The following is an 18,150-nucleotide window of genomic DNA, read 5'->3' as shown; positions in this document are numbered from 1 at the left end:
ATAACTGCAAATATATAGAAAGATACATCATTTTTACTTGCTGTAGGATATTCCAGGATATGGACTATTATTTAGTTAACCACTCTATTTTACTATTGCTATGTAACAAATAACCCAAAACTTAGTGGTATTAAACAACAGTTATCATTTATTATCTCTCATGATTTCTGTTCAAGAATTTGGAAAGATCTTGGCTAGCCAGTTCTCTCTCATAGTCTCTCATGCAGTTAAAGTGGTATGTCAGCTACGCTGACTGAGACTGGAGAATCAATCCACTTCTAAGGTGGTTCACTCATGTGCTGGCAGGTTGGGCCTAGGTTTCTCTCCATATGGACCTCTCCTGGGGGCTTCTTCAGTGTCTTCATGTCATGGAGCTGGTTTCTCCAGAAGGAGTAGCACAACAGAGGAAGAAACTATAGTGTCTTTTATGACCTATCTGCAAAGTCTCTCATTGTCACTTGTGACATACTCTGTTGGTTGCACAAAGCCAACCCTAACCCATTGTAGGAAGAAACTAGTTAAAAGCCGTGAATCACCAGGGTCATCTTGGGGGCTGGGTACCACAATCACCCTTCAATTGGTAGTCATATAACTTATTTATATAAGTTATTTCTATATATATGTCATATATATAATATATAAGTTATTATATATATATAAGTCATATAACTTATTTATATAAGACTACATTATGTGTATAGTTCCAGAAGTGAAGTTACTCTGTTAAAGGCTAATTACATTTAAAATGTTGATAGGTCTTACCATATTACTTTTCAGAAAGCTTATACCTATTTAATTTCTAGATCAGTCTATGAGAGTACATTTCCCTTACCCTCACCAATAATGAGAGTTCTTAATTATTATAATCTTTACCAGTATGATATTATACACACACACACATACACATACACACACACACACTTTTAAACTTGTATCTATTATTGAGATTGAACAATTTCCTTGTGTTTGTTGGCCCATTACATTTCTCCTTTTGTGTGTATATATACTGTACATGGCATATGTCTATTTTTAAAATTTGTGTTGATTTTTTTTCCTTAAGGTTTTGTGACCTGAGTTGATATCAAGAGTTAGGTGCTTAACTGACTGAGCCACCCAGGTGCTCCTCTGATTATTTCTAAGATCTCATTTCTTTGTTATGAAATAGAGGTGTTTTTTTCCCTCAGTTTACTGTTTTGTTTTTGTTTTTGTTTTTGTTTTTTACTATTTTTTACTTTATTTTTGGCCTTACAGAAATTTTTGATGTTTATTGTAGTCAAATTTGTTTTCTTCCTTTATCTTTTGGTTTGTGAACTGCTTTGGAAGGTGAATCCTACCAGAAGATTGTAAACGTGATCTTGTATAATTATTCTAATACTCTTGTAGTTTTCTTATTGTGATTGTTTATTTGTATAGATATTTAATTCTTTAAGAATGTACTTTTGAATTTGGTATAAAGTTAAAATCTAAACTTTTATTAAATAACCAGTCGTTACAGTGCTAGTTTTGAAAGCCATCCTTTCTTCACTATGGCAGTTAGTTTTCCACTCAATATCCATTCTCTCTAACCTTTTTTTCTGATAGAACTCCAATTTTATTCAACTTTCTACCTTCCAGAAAGTAGCTATGTGCTGCCATTCAGGGAATGAGTCCAAATTGAGGCAAACCAATCATGGTGGTCCTACTCCTCTGTTGATGATTAACCTAAGGATGGATATTTAACATGAGCTTCTGAGAATGTGTGCTTGTTCTTTTTTTTTTTTTTTTTTTTTTTTTTTTTTTTTTTTTTTTTGAGATTTTATTTATTAATTTGAGAGAGAGAAAGAGAGAGCATGAGTAGGGGATGAGGAAGGTCAGAGGAGAAAGAGAAGCAGCTACCCCACTGAGTAGGGAGCCAGATGCGGGGCTTCATCCCGCGACACTGGGATCATGACCTGAGCCGAAGACAGACCTTAACTGACTCAGCCAACCAGGTGCCCCAAGGTATGCTTATTCTTAAAAAAGATCCAAGACGTGAGTAGTATTTAATTTCTGCCTCTGGAGGAGTGCTGCAGCCATCAAGTGACTACTATAAGGGAAGCCAGTTTGAGAACAATGCTATCCTGGAAGAGTGAGAAGATGAAAGGACCTGAGTCTTAGAGAGCATCCTTGAGCTTTTGAATTAACCTATCCTGTGACCATATTAACTCAGGCATTCCTATTATATTCCTATTGGCTAAATTTTCTCATTGTTTAAGTCTCATTGAATTAGATTTTATGCTACCTGCAGCCAAATGCACCCTGACTGGTACACCTACTGATATGAAATATATAGTACCATACCATGTATTTAATATGGCTTTGTACTAGGTTTTACTTTCTAGACTTACCAGCTTTATTCCTTGTCCTCATTTTTCTCTTTTGGATATTAACTTTTCTTATCCTCCCCCATTTTTCCCCAGAAAAACTTAAGAATCTAATTAATATTTATAGTTCTACTTTCTTTCTTTCTTTCCTTTTTTTTTAAAGCCCAACATGGGGCTTGAATTCATGATCCTGAGATTAAGACCTGAGCTGAGATCAGGAATCAGGCACTTAACTGACTGAGCCACACAGGCATCTCTCTCTCTCTCTCTCTCTCTCTCTCTCTCTCTCTGTTTTCTCTTTGATTTCATTTGTCAAGTATATTTTTAACATTTGCTTGTATTTAGAGTATTTCTTTTTTTTTAATTTCTTTTTATTGGTGTATTTAGAATATTTCTTAATCACTGTATTAAAACAGATTTGCCTTTTTTTATATGTAGTCAGCTTTACTGAGATATAATTTACATACTATGTAGTTAATTTAAGATGTATAACCTTGGTTTTTAGTGTGTTCATGGAGTTTTACAAGCATCACCAGTTTTAGAACATTTTTATGACCTCCAAAGGAAACCATGTACTGATAAGTAATCACTTCCCATCCCCTGCACCCCACCACCACCGCTATTCGGCCCTACGCGATTACCAATTTACTTTTTGTCTGTATGGATTTACCTACTTTGGACATTGATATAAATGGAATCATATAGAATGCAGTCCTTTGTGATCAGCTAGCTTATTTCACTTTCAAGGTTCAAAGTATTATGTATATATCAGCGCATTTCTTTTTATTGCTAAATTATATTGCATTGTATGAGTATGGCCTATTTTATTTATCCATTCATCAACTGTGGGACATTAGGTTGTTTGCATGTTTTGGCTACTATGAATAATGCTGTTATAAACATTTGTGTACATATTTTTTGGGTGAACGTGTGTTTTAATTTCTTTGGGATATAAATCTGAGGATAGAATTGCTGATCATCTGGTAACTATGTTTAATCACTTGAGGAACTGTGATATGATTTTCCAAAGTGGTGGCATCATTTTATAGTGTAAAATGTACAGCCAGTACAGTATTTTACAGCCAGCAGTATTTTAGGGTTTCGATATCACCACATGACTTGGGTTTTTTTTTTGTTGAACGGAGAACTGTAGTTTTTGTATGGTAAAATATACATAACATAAAATTTACCATTTTAATCATTTATAAGTACAGTTCTGTGGCATTAAGTACATTGTTGTACAGTCATCACCACCATCCACCTCTACAACTGTTTTATCTTCCCAAACTGAGACTCCATACCTATTAAACACTAACTCCCCATTCCCTTCTCCCTGCAGCCCCTGGCAACCATCATTCTACTTTCTGTCTCTGAATTTGACTACACTAGCAGCAGGTACCTTACGTGAGTGGAATCATGCAGTATTGTTCTTCTATGACTGGCACATTTCACTAGCATAATATCCTCAAGAGAGCCTGTTTTTGTTTTTTAGATGTTATTTTTAAGTAATCTCCCTACCAAACGTGCTGCTCAAACTTACAACCCTGAGATCAAGAGTTACATGCTCCACCAATTGAGCCAGCTGGGCACCCCAAGACCCTGATTTTTTTAAAGATGGTGTTTGATGCATATATCTTTTATCAACTTATTTTATACTTTTTATATACCACCCTACCATGTTTTTTTAAAAAAAAAACTTTTTTCAGTATATATAAAAAATAATAAATAAAAATTTTTAAAAAATGAAAACTTTTTTTAGTATATATAATACTATTTACTTTTTTCCTCTTTAAGATTTTTGAAATTGAAATATATATTTAATTCTATTATTGTTCTCTTTTATAATTCCCTTTATGTTATATGTGTATATGTTTATGTGTTGGCTTAAAAGGAAATTGTATTATGATAGGATTGTGGGGAATTCTCTCCTACCCATAATTCATTTCATTCATGTTTTTTTTTGTATAATATAGGATTTCAGATAAAATTATAGCCACTAAATTATTATCTTTATATAATATAAAACACATTATATTTATAAAAGCATAGTCCCTGGAATCATACTGCCTGTTTGAATCACAGCTCTGCCACTTACCAGCTATGTGGCTTCACTGAAATTACTTAACTTTTCTGTGTCTCACTTGTCTCATTTGTGACAGCAGGATAATATTACCTGCCTCATTGCTAGGATTAAGTAAATTAATATACTTAATGCACTTAGAACAGTACCTGGCACATAATAGTGCCAGGTAAGCACTTGCTGCTATTATTGTCATTAGCGTTCTTTTTGAGGAATTATTATTGACACATTTTATTTTATAAGTATATTGATTTATTTTTTATTCTTTTTGTTGATTTTTCTTCCTCACTACTAGTATTTTTATTATGACTTCTTTCTTGAAGTCATGTGTTGTTTTTTTTTTTTTTAAGATTTTATTTATTTATTCATGAGAGACACACAGAGAGGCAGAGACAACAGGCAAAGAAGAAGCAGGCTCCATGCAGGGAGCCTAACGTGGGACTCGATCCCAGGTCTCTAGGATCAGGCCCTGGGCTGAAGGTGGTGCTAAACAGCTGAGCCACCCGGGCTGCCCCTGAAGTCATGTTTAAACCCTATCTTTTTGTACCTCTTTGAGTAGTTTTTTTCAGGCGTGATCTTATTTGCCACTGTATTTTTTATTTTTAGCCCCTATAACATTGTTCAACACATAATGGTTTCTCAGTAAAGATTTCATATATGTGGAGCTCTTGCTTGGCTGTTAAGTTCTGGTAAAAGGGTAGGCTAGAGGGAGACTGCAGGGCAGGAAGAGGAAAAAGAGACTTACTTCCCTCTGTTAATTGTCCTGTTTACTTTCCATCATCCTAGCAGTGTTTCTCCACAGCAGCAGTTCCTTCCCATAGCGATATCTGAGTTCATTTTGCAGTTTTTCTAACACAGCATCAGCGTAGTGAATCCCACTCACATCAGAAATGTCAGCACCACAAGCTGCTGCCTTTGGCCCAGGGCAGGATCCTGGAGTTCCGGGATCGAGTCCCACATTGGGCTCCCTGCATGGAGCTTGCTTCTCCCTCTGCCTGTGTCTCTGCCTCTCTGTGTCTCTCATGAATAAGTAAATAAAATCTATCTATCTATCTATCTATCTATCTATCTATCTATCTATCTATCTATTAAATATTTTATTTATTTATTCATGAGAGGCATAAAGAGAGAGAGAGAGGCAGAGACAGGCAGAGGGAGAAGCAGGCTCCATGCAGGGAGCCTGACGTGGGACTCGATGCCGGGACTCCAGAATCACACCCTGAGCCAAAGGCAGATGCTTAACCGCTGAGCCACCCAGGGATCCCCTCCCCTATTTTTTTTAAAGGTAAGTTAGCACTGATACAAGTTTTTTAAAAGCAACAACAACCACTGACTAAAAATACTATGAGGAGTAGAGATTTATTCATTCTTACATTCTGTACTTAAAAGGAGAAATCATTCAGTCTTAAAAAAATAACTACCTTTTCATAGGATTCCTTTTCTCTTTGTCTTGTCCACATCTCTATTTGTATCTACCCACCCTTCTCCTCCATAAAAAAAAAAAAGAATAAAAGAATGAAGAAAGAAGAAGAAGGGAAGGAAGGAAGAAGGGAAAGAGGGAAGGAGGAAAAGGAGAGGAATGAAAAAGTGAAAGAAAGAAAAAAGAAAGAAGGGAGAGAGGAAAGGAAAATAAGAAGATACAGTCATGTTCAATTAATTGTTTTAGTAGAGTAACTCATAGAATCCAGATTTAGATTCTTTGACACTGCCATTTGGTTGTGTTGTTGAGGTAAACCTGTGTTTTTGGTGATGTATATAGTTTATATATGTTCAATAATTAAGATAATTTAGAAATCAGTATTTATCTTTTAAAAACTACTTCAAAGAAAAAATTTTAGAAACTTAGGTTTACCTTTTGACTTATGATTTTCTTTCCCTTGTTAAGGAAGGATAGTTTGGACTCTTGATTAAAATAAAATTAAGAATTAAAAAAATTTATCTGGAATTTCTTATTAAAAATCTAGATTTTAGGCTTAGAATATCATCCAGACTAGATAAATCACTTACTGTTGTTCAAGAAAAAAAAGCTGTCTGTTTTTTTTTTAATTATTGATTTTCTTTTGTTAATATTTTTTGAAGTTTATATATAATCTGATTTATTCTTAAATGTGTTTCGGGTATATTAGGTATGGTCCTTGAAATAAAGTATACCTGAGATGTAACGTTAGATTCTTTTCCTACTTATATCAACATGGTCTTCCATTGGCTATATACATTAATACATGTCTGATTCTGAACTTGAATGGTATACAAGTTTCTATAAACACTAAGACTGCATATATCTATTTTTATTTTGTCTATAACATGGTACATGTAGAGTGCTTATTAGCAAGTGTAAGATTGGATCATGATGTAAAAATGCCAAATAACTGGTAATGGTTGTTATACTGTCATTCTCTCAGTGAGCAAAATGTTAATTATAAGCCAACTTTAAAATGTATTCATTATAATAAATTATATTCATTGGGTAAAAATATAATCTGACTTTTGTTTTCTTGGCAGCAACTTGAATTGGTGGAACCAAGTGGCTGGATTCATGTTCCCTTAACTGATAACCATAAGAAGCCAACTCGCACATTCATGATACAGATTGCTGTTCTAGCCAATCACCAAAATGGAAGAGACACCCACATGAGACAAATTAAAATATACACACCAGTGGAAGAGAGCTCCATTGGTAAATTTCCTAGATGTACAACTATCGATTTCATGATGTATCGTTCAATAAGGTGACCTTAACACAGAACAAAAGTCATTAAACATATCATTGTTTTATCTCATCAGTAAATATATCTGGAATCTTTATTGAGAAAAGCATCAATTATTTTGCAATTTTGTATTCATCGAAGAGTACTTTATTGTAACTTTAATGAGTAAATTTTGGGTCATCCTATTTTTTATTTTCTTTAACATATAATAAAGCTTACATATTTTACATTATTAAAAAAAGATTTAAAGCCAATCATTAAATTTTTCAGTATATCAAAAGAAAAACAATTGAACTGAAAATTTTAAGAGATACACAATTTTTTACTAAGTGATTATTTCATACAGTGAACATGCATTAGGTAATAATTTATTGCATGTTTGGGAACAATATTTTATCAATAGATACTATCTTTAATAGGCCAAAATCATTTTTTTTCCTTTCTCTAGAGGAAGCTTCTTTTTTTAATATGGGACCTTTTAAAAAACAGTGTCAAAATACCTTAACATTAGATGTCTTATGAGAACCATTCTGATTTGGAGAATATAGTTAATTGTGACATAATTACTTCCATGAAATACTTTTAATCCCAGGGTTCTTTAAATCCTGATATTGGGTCAGAGATTGCTAGTATCATCTGCTATTTATCCCAGTTCTGCTGCTTATAGAAGAGTTCATTTCAAATTTGTATCTGACACTGAAGCATAATGAGGGATAATGATTCTCCTAAAAATTTTAAAAGCATATAAAATTGTTCTTTGTATATAAAAATATTTTAAAGGAACTTAAATGTGTTTTCTTTCCATGGTTTAAAATGATTAGATTTGATTCTGTATCATTTTTCCCCCCATATGTCTATTACTTTTTAGGAGGATCATTGTTTAGCTACAAGAACTTCCACAGGTTGGTTAATTGTTTGGGAAAGATTCCTTGGTGGTTCTTGCATTGCTGGGTAGACTGAACTCTTAAGTAGTAAAGTTTTCGTTCTTTTTTTGTTTTAATTGAAGTATAGTTAACATACAATGTTCTGTTTGTTTCAAGTGTATAACATAGTGATTTGATAATTCTGTATGTTACTTAGTGCTCCCCAGGATGAGTGTAGTCACCATCTATCACCATACAAAGTAATTGACTATATTTTCTGTGTTGTACTTTTAATTTCCATGTTTTATTTATTTTATAACTCTTAATCCCATTTGCCTGTTCCACCCATCCCCCTAACTCCCTCCCCTCTAGCAACCACCAGTTTGTTCTCCATATTTGAGAGTTCGTTTGGTTTTGTAGACTACACATATAAGTGAAATCAGATGGTCTTTGTCTTTCTTTATTTGATTTACTTCACTTAGCATAATACCCTTTAGGTCCCTCGATATCATGAATGGCAAGATCTCATTTTTTACGGCTGAGTAATATTCTATCATGTGTATTTATATAGCACATCTTCTTTGTTCAACTACTGATGGACACTTTAGGTTGCTTCCATATCTTGGCTATTGTTAATAATCATTCAATAAACATAGGGTTGCATATATCTTTTGAATTAGTGTTTTTGTTTTCTTTGGGTAAATACCCAAAGCAGTGGAATTGCTGGATCATATGGTAGTTCTTGTTTGTTTGTTTTTTTTAAGATTTTATTTATTTATTTGAGACATAAAGACAGTGTGTGCACACATGAGCTGGGGGGGTATGGGTGGTGGTGAGGAGAGGCAGAGTGAAACGGAGAAGCAGATTCCCCACTGAGCCAGGACCCTAACGTGGGATCCAATCCCAGGACCCAGAGATCATGACCTGAGCAGAAGGCAGACATTTCACCGACTAAGTCACCCAGGCACCTTATGGTAGTTCTGTTTTTTACTTTTTGAGGATCCTCCGTACTGTTTTCGATAGTGGTTCCATCAATTTACATTCCCACCAACAATGCATAACAGTTCCCTTTTCTCCATATCCTTGTCAGCACTTGTTATTTTTTGTCTTTTTGATAATAGCCATTCTGACAGGTGGGAGGTGATATCTCATTATGGCTTTGATTTGCATTTCCTGGGTGATTAGTGATATTGAGCATTTTTTCATGTGTCTGTTAGTTATCTGAGTGTCTTCTTTGGAAAACTGTCTATTCAGTCGCTTTGCCTATTTTTTAATCAGATTGTTTTTTGGTGTTAAATTGTGTAGGTTCTTTACATATTTTGGGTATTAACTTCTTATTGGATATATCATAGCAAATATCTTCTCTCAATCAGTAGATTGCCTTTTTGTTTTATTGGTGGTTTCCTTTCCTGTGCAAAAGCTTTTTATTTTGATATAGTCCCAATATTTTATTTTTGCTTTTGTTTCACTTGCCTGAGGAGAAAAATCCACAAATACGCTGCTAAAGCTGATGTTCAACAGATTACTGCCTGTGTTTTCTTTTAAGAGTTTTATGTTTCAGGTCTCACATTTAGGTCTTTAATCCATTAAATAGTAAAGTTTAAAAAATAATTAGGTATATGCTTTATTCTGGCAAGGAGTACTAATTTACATGAATACTATAAAAAAGGGTTTCATTTTTTCACTCAATAGAATCTCTGCTGTTCTTTCTATGAGTTCCAAAAATAGTTTTATTGTTATTTTCATTTTGTTTCTTTGAAGTAAGCACGGTAGGTGATCTCTAGCGTCACCAAAAAAAATCTGTAACCAAGACTCATTTCGGATCAGCACATTAATCCAAATGTAGATGTGTGATGCTGGAAATGGTAGAAGAGAGGAAAACATATGGATAAGAATTAAAAGAAAAGGAAAGAGGGTCACCTGGGTGGCTCAGTTGGTTAAGTGTCTCTCTCAGCTCAGGTCTTGATCTCAGGGTTGTGAGTTCAAGTCCTATTATGTTGGGCTCCATGCTGGGTATGGAACCTACTTAAAAACAAAAACAAAACAAAACAAAACAAAAGAAAGAAAAAAGAAAAGGAGAGAATCAAGAAAATAATGGCAGTATTCACTAGGTACTGTATTTAATGTTTTGCTTTAGTCTAATAAGGAAAACATTCATGTAAACATAGGGTCTTAGGAAAAGAGAGAAATCTAATAAAAAGTACAGAAGGTTTTATTAGTAATGTTACTATTTGCTAAATCCTTCTTAAAATTTTGCTTAGAAGAAACAAGGAAGAGGACTAATTATCATTTACATGATCCACTCTGTTATCTCCTATTAATAGTTTAAGAGGCTCCTAAAATCAGGAGGGATAAAGAAGAATGTTGAGAAAATCAGTACGTTTTCTATTTCTACTCTTATTCTTTATTTTTTATATGCCAGCTGGCTGATCACCTTTATTAGGCATGGGAAAACTTGGTAGCTGAGTATTATGGAGATAATGCATCCCTTTTTATAAGGATTATTTAAGATACAGATAGACCATGTATATTGGCAAAGGATAATTATCTAAAGTAGTTGCATTTCTCTTTTAAAAGTGCAAGTAATATACCCGACAAAGGATTTGTATCTAGAATATATAATGAATTCTTACAACTCAAAAGAACACAACCCAATAAAGTAAGCAGAAAATTTGAATAGTCATTTTACCAAGGAAGATATTGAATTGGCAAATGAGTTTGTAAAGAGATGCTCAGCTTCACTGGACATTAGTGAAATGCAAAGTAAAACCACAATGAGGGGCACCTGGGTGGCTCAGTGGCATGATCCGGGGGTCCTGGGATTGGGGCCCCGCATCAGGCTCCCTGCATGGAGCCTGCTTCTCCCTCTGCCTGTGTCTCTGCCTGTCTCTCTCTCTCTGTGTCTCTCATGAATAAATAAAATCTTAAACAAACACACACAGTGAGATACCATGTTGCAACTGCTAGCCTGGCTGCTGTTAAAAAGACAATTGCAAGCATTGGCAAAGATGAGGAACTGGACCTCCCAATGTTGGTGAAATTGCAATTACTGTATAACCACTTTGTAAAATAGTTCAGTAATTTCTTTTTTTTTTTTTTTTTTAAATTTTTATTTATGATAGGCACACAGTGAGAGAGAGAGAGGCAGAGACACAGGCAGAGGGAGAAGCAGGCTCCATGCACCGGGAGCCCGACGTGGGATTCGATCCTGGGTCTCCAGGATCGCGCCCTGGGCCAAAGGCAGGCGCTAAACCGCTGCGCCACCCAGGGATCCCTAGTTCAGTAATTTCTTAAGAAGTTAAACATAGGGCAGCCTGGGTGGCTCAGTGGTTTAGTGCCGCCTTCAGCCCAGGACGTGAACCTGGAGACCCTGGATCAAGTCCCACGTCAGGCTCTCTGCATGGAGCCTGCTTCTCCCTCTGCCTGTGTCTCTGCCTCTCTCTCTCTCTCTCTCTCTCTCTCTCTGTCTCTCATGAATAAATAAATAAAATCTTAAAAAAAAATAAAATAAAATCTTTAAAAAAATAAACATATACCTATTATGTGATCCAGTCATTTCACTTCTTGATATTTACCCGACAGAAAAAAATAAGTGTGTTTATACAAAGAATATTCATAGCTTTATTTGTAATACTTGAAAACTGGAAACAACCCAAATATTGATCAATAGGAAAATATATGAACAAATGTTCATATACTCACATAATAGAATACTACTTAGCAATAAAAATGAAAAATTAATACATGCAACAACATGGATAAATTTTCATAATAATTATGCTGAGAGAAAGAAGCCATACAATAAAGTATATACAATTTGTTTTTGTTTTTTTAATTCTAGAAAATACAAACATATCATATGACAGAAACAGATCCATGATTGTATAGGATGGGAAGTGTGGAGAAGTAAGAAAGGATGGACTATTTTGGGGAATGATAGCTATGTTCATTATCTGGATTGTGATACTGGTTTCACAGATATATCCATATGTCCAAATTTATCAGATTATACACTTTACATATGTGTAGTTTATTTCATGTCAATTATACCTCAATAAAGCTGATTAAAAATAGCTTATTCTACCTGTTTCACATAGTAATCATTCAAAGATGCTAGATCTGAAGTAGTTTTATGTGTTACTGAAAGGATCTGAATATAAAAAACCTAAGATTGAAGAGCCATTTTAACAGTTAATAAAACAGTGACAGCAAATTAATTCACTCGTTCATTTATAATCAGTATATGCTTTTGAGTATTGGACAAACCATGCAGTTTTTTTTTTTTAATTTTTATTTATTTATGATAGTCACACACACACAGAGAGAGAGAGAGAGAGGCAGAGACATAGGCAGAGGGAGAAGCAAGCTCCATGCACCGGGAGCCTGACATGGGATTCGATCCCAGGTCTCCAGGATTGCGCCCTGGGCCAAAGGCAGGCGCCAAACCGCTGCGCCACCCAGGGATCCCAAACCATGCAGTTTTAAGATTTAAATTTTTAAATTTCACATATAATCTAAAATGTAAGATACTTTGAAAATGAGTTTATTAGCTGGGGAAATATTATAAGAAACTGTAAAAACTGGAATTTTAAAATACAGCAGTTCATTGAATACTAATAAATACACAACTCTAAAAAAGACTAGTAGATTTTGGGTATTAACTTAGATTTAATCAGGAAACCAAGGTAAATCTGATGCAGACCTTGTTTTCCAGTTGCTTCTAGTCTATTAGGGGAAGTAATAAGTCTCTCTCTACTCAGCCAAATCAGAAATTAGAGTGGTAAAATCTCTGATGGGCAAGGGGGTAGAAGGGAGAGTTGACTTCCTCTTCAGGAAGATGGAGGTAAAGCTAAGACATTTGTGGAGAAAGTGGAATTTTTAAAAGAAAGACTATTTGTAATATCATCTAGTTATTTACTTTTCAAGCCTATTCTTGAATCCAGACTGTCATTGTTTTTATGAGTAACAATTAATTTGAAACAGATGATTTGTGTTTCAGAATTAAGTGATGTTTTGTATATTTACTCTTGTTTGAAAGTTTCCAACAATTAAAACACTGACAATCTTGAAAAGCAATTTTAGTTACCATGCCTTCTGTTCTTTTAGCCATCATAACACCAAGATTATTTTCTTTTGCCCACATTATTTTGGCTTTCCCCACTTCTCCTATGACTCCTTAGGTGAAAGTACCCTCTCTTTATTCTGTGGCTAATCCCATTACCATCGTTTGTCTTCTCTTGTCCTTTCTGGTGAATAGAACCCACTTACTATTTTGCACATATAGGCAAAATTACAGTTGGACCAATCTAGAAGTGTTCTACTTGCTTATGAAACCTTTTCCTGGCTGAATTTTTATTTCAGGAAATGATATTTCACCTCCTGTATTACAGAAGCTCTAGCATTTACCATTTCAGTTTTTTTTAATGACGGGTTTGTGGCCGTAAGCTTTCCACTGATGAAGTTCAGTGATCATCATAAGATATTCTTCCACTTTGCATTTGCTTTTCTGATGTTGGGAGTAAATTATGATTCTCTCCCTGTGGTCCTAGGAGTAATTTCCCAAACTGTTTTTATAGACTTTATTCTGAGACTAGCTCTCCTCTTTACCCTGGCATACATCTATAGCGGGAGATCCAGATTTTAACAGATCATTTCCTGTTATTACTACAGCAGTATCAAAATACTGATCACTTACCAAGAAGCAAAGTATCCAAAAGACTGAAGCAGAGAGTTCAGCCAGCTGTTTGTTTTTCAACTGTTAAAATTTGTGAGAATCACATGTTAAATGGATATGGCTACAGAATGAAGCAGGGGTGGTCTAGGTAAAAGGAGAATGATAACAAGCCATCCAGCTCTTAAGTTCTAACACACTCAGGTGTTTATCAAAGACAAAGAAAAGGAATTTCGCTATTTTAAAAGAGTGCTTATTTTTTAAGGTAGCATTCAGTAACTACTAGGAGATGCAAGTAACGTATTCTTCAGAAGTTTAGTTTTTTTTCTCAGTCATTAGGACTGTTTAGAATAAAACTCATTTTTTTTGTCTTGAAATTTTCAATTGTTAGACTGGCAGTCAGGTATGATTTTGATTCTTCTTCTTCCCATACTCGGTAACCCCAAGTCCTGCAGATACTTTCTCCACATTCACTTTTAGTTTCACTCCATTTATATCACTGTAGGCCAATTGCAGGAAGCTCCCAGCTGGACCATTAGTCTTTAGTTTATGCTAAGATAAAATTATCCAAACAATATTCCATCATATGGCTTTCTGTAAAATCTATACTAATTCCACATTACCTATATAAATTTACCTATGTAAATAAACCCGAAGTCCTCTGGCATCCCTTCAAGGCCATACATCTTCCTTGCCTCTTTTATAACCTTTTCATTATCCTCAGACTTCTCGACCTAGCCCAGCAAATATGCTTGTCTGTCTTCTGTGCACAACTCCCTCCTTCTCATTTTTAGTATTTTATATGTAACATCTAGTGGCCTTTAGTGTTGTCACTGTTCTACCAATTGATACCACTTTCCTAAACAAACTGGCTCAAGAGTCACTCCCTTGAATGCCTTTGCTTATCTGATTTTAATGCTGTGTATTTTGATAATTCTTTTATTCTAAATCCTCTTAGCACTTATGTGCTCTGCCAGCACTATATTATCACATAAATGCTATATTGTGTGTATTGCTAATAACTCTTGACAACAGAATCAGACAGGAACTCAATGGTTTGCATTATTACAATTCTCAACATACAGTAGCATGAAATAAATACACCTTGTTTTTCTAAGATCTTGCATTGACATACTTTTGCATCTTATATCTCATTTTCACAAAATCACTGTGTCGGGACTACATTTAGTTACAAATGATAGAAATCCCTGCCACGGTGACTTAAATAAGTTTTTATATTTCTTGTATATTAAAAGGTCTGGAGATCCATGTTTGCTTCATTGGTCCAGCAGCTTAATAACACTGGCTTTCTGAGAATTCTTAGGTCATTCTCAAGGTCAAAAAATAGTCATTATCATCCTAACTCTCACATTGGCACTTGAGAGAGAAGGGAGAAGACTAGCACTGGCCATATCTTCCTTTATCCCCAGGAATCTCCAGTGTGCTGCTTATATCATGTTGGTGAGAACTGGCTTACACAGCTGTCTCTACCTGAAAGAGAGGCAAGCTTGTCTGGGAAAGCAGGGAACATGATTATCATTGTTGCCTTAGACAAACTACTATTTTCTTTCTTTCTTTTTTAAAGATTTTATTTATTTCTTTATTCATTCATTCATTCATTCATTCATGGCAAACTACTATTCTCTTTCTTTTTTAAAGATTTATTTATTCATCCATTCATTCATTCATGAGAGACACAGAGAGAGAGAAAGAAAGAGAGAGAGAGAGAGGCCGAGACACAGGCAGAGGGAGAAGCAGGCTCCCTGCAGGGAGCCCAACATGGGACTCCATCCTGGTCTCCAGGATCACACCCTAGGCTGAAGGTGGCGCTAAACCACTGAGTCACCCGGGCTGCCCAAACTACTATTTTCTAGGACAAAATACATCATCCTGAAAAAAAACAAAAAACTACAAACAGTATTCTCTCTGCCAGGAAGAAGGGAGAATAGATAAGAGGTAAACAGTAAGCAGCATCTGCCTCACACAGTCTTTCTGAGCCTCGGCACCCTTATCTGCATGCTGGAAATAACAGCAGTACTTACTTCAGAGGATTAAGTAAGATAATAAAAGTAAGCACTTAGCACAGTGTGTGGCAAATAGCAGTATCCAACAAAAAGTAGCTGGTTTTATTATTATTTTGTCTTCGGCTCATGTAGTTTAATCTGAGAAATCTATGGGGAAGAAATGGCTGTTTTTCCCCCTTCTTTGTGAGTTCTGCTGGACTTGAGAAGATAACCACTAGTTCTGCAGCACTGCCTGTGTGGTAACCTTAGAACCCCTTTTTAGCATCTGCATTTTATCATCTACCATATACTTATACCTTGGCCATGATAGTTAAAGTGGGTGGGGACTAACATAGCCTTTTTATTTATTAACTATGTTGTCCTTTTGAGCTCATGCAAGATATCAAAACTCTTAATTCTTGTATTTTTCAACCTTACCAAAAAAGAAAACATACTTGATAAAACTTTCCAGTGTTGCAAGCTAGGAGTAGAAGAACAGCCCTGTAAATTCTTTAAAACACACATTCATTCCCAGAAGCAGGAAATGAGCATCATGCCAGAAGAGAAGCTCCACACTTACTGTGTCTAACCAGGTCTAAGCCAGTCTACTAGGCGCATTGTCACTTTTGATCTAGGTCGGAATCCCTTAGCTGCTGGTAGCTACTTGATGTCCTGTCTTGACCCTTCAGAATTTTATGATAAGCACTATTTTGCTAGCTCCAAACTTGTCTCTCTTCAATGTTGTTCTTTTGGGCCACTAAGAGTAAACTTCCTCTATTTTGATCCACTGAGTTGAAGTTCCTGTTCTAGATGATCTCTAATAACTGATCAAGACAGTGATACTGTGCCAATGAAGAAAGATAAGTAGTTTGGCTTAGGAAATACACTAAGGCTAGAAAGCATACATTTTACAAAGATTTACATAGAGGGGAATAATCCACAGTGTCATGCTTTACTTATTATGGATACTTGATTGCTCATTCCTATCAAATAAAAAGATGTTTACAATGCTGTGATCAATTGTTTTACTTATAGTTTCTAGGAGAAAAATGCTGCATCTTTTTTCAAACAATTAGCATGTACTATTGAATGCTTTAAATCCTGTGTAAAATATAAATAAGGAGAAAACATGTTTTCTTATTTATAAAGAATTTATAGTCTAGCTGATGATGGCTAGGGACATTCACACATACTCAGTTGGAAGTAATAATAATCGAGTGAAACAGATTTTCGCTAATGCCTAGTGTAGTTGTAAGATTCCTGTGGAAGAGATAGACACTCATACATACAGCGTTATCTGAAGAGGCCTCCTTCCTTGATTCTATACAAATTGAGAAACAAATAGTGAAGATGAAGGCTGAAATAATTACCTTCTTTCCTGAAGGCTGATGGATGTCTTTTTAAGTCTTAGCTAATTTGGGTTTCTAATAATAAATCCCTAAGGTTCATGTTGTAGCTGGTTGCACACTGAATGGGGCAGGATGCTGTCTCAAAGCAGGAGGATGGAACAGAGCCATATATTCTCAATTGTTCTTCCTGTATTTTAAAATCAGATGTTAACCTCCTCAGGACCAGTGTGACAGGGTGGAGAGAAGCTCAGAGTAAAGGAATTGAGCTTCCTTACAGTTAGGAATCATCAGAAGTGGGGAAGAAGTGTTCCTAAATTTACATTCTAGTTCCAAAACATGTAAATTTAAGTAGAGATGAAATGGGGAGGCATTTTAGGGATGGACAACTGCACAAATTTACGGAGTGAGATTATATTCAGACTATAGTACAGTGGGATGCTAACCTGAGTAATCTGTAACATCTTTAAGGTACATAGTGGAAAAAAGGTAGGGTAGGGTGTGGTGAAAATTTAATCTTACCCTGTTATAGTTTTATATCCAAATTCTTCCATGATTCTTATATTTAATGCTATATTAAAACTTTGGAGGGGAAGAGAGGCAATATGAGTAGTCTAACACCCACCACCATTAGAAGTTGTAAAAGAGACTGTGAAGTAAAATCCTTATTTTTTGAAACAATTTAATGTAAATTAAAGCATTTAGCTAATATTTGTCACATATAATTATCTAAGATTGAACCATGGAGAAGGTTATCAGAAGTTTGTCTGGGGTAAAAAGTTGGGTGGAATTCTGTGTTATTCCGAAGAGCAGAAGAGCATTCCTTAGAGATTGACTCAGAGATGTCCATCCAGTTTGGATCCATTATTCCAGGTTCCCTCCTTCCATTCCAGAGATTTAGATAGTAAGTGGAATTCTTAGAAAAATACACTTGTAAGCAAGACCATCAGAAATCATACACAGCTCCAAATAAGGCTCTCAAGTGGCCATTACAAAAATATTTGAGTTCTTGGAATATGGCACATTGTGTGTTTAAACAGAATCATCATTAGTAGAACACAACTTCATTCCTTTGGGTCCAGTTTGTGCTTATCTTATGTCTAATTACTTTTGGATTCAAAATAAGAGAGCCTTGTT

The 18,150-nt window shown here is 35.1% G+C and overlaps 1 protein-coding gene across 12 annotated transcripts in view; it reads left to right on the top strand.

Moving 5' to 3' along the window:
- The window catches only part of ANAPC10 (anaphase promoting complex subunit 10), a 279,601-nt gene that overhangs the window by 80,678 nt on the left and 180,773 nt on the right, over positions 1-18,150 (top strand). For 5 of the 12 annotated variants that reach the window (XM_077846171.1, XM_077846169.1, XM_077846170.1 and 2 more), the window contains one exon: positions 6,925-7,210. The exons of 6 other annotated variants lie outside the window; for them this stretch is intronic. In XM_077846171.1, coding sequence (XP_077702297.1) covers positions 6,925-7,155 — 231 coding nt within the window. In that variant the 3' untranslated portion in view covers positions 7,156-7,210. Of the gene's footprint in view, positions 1-3,681; positions 3,738-6,924; positions 7,211-18,150 lie in introns of those variants that run through there. One more of the 12 variants, XM_077846173.1, reaches the window with a different exon arrangement.

The sequence above is a fragment of the Canis aureus genome, chromosome 13 (assembly GCF_053574225.1).
Source record: "Canis aureus isolate CA01 chromosome 13, VMU_Caureus_v.1.0, whole genome shotgun sequence".
NCBI lineage: Eukaryota > Metazoa > Chordata > Mammalia > Carnivora > Canidae > Canis > Canis aureus.
This window is presented reverse-complemented; position numbering and strand designations above follow the sequence as displayed.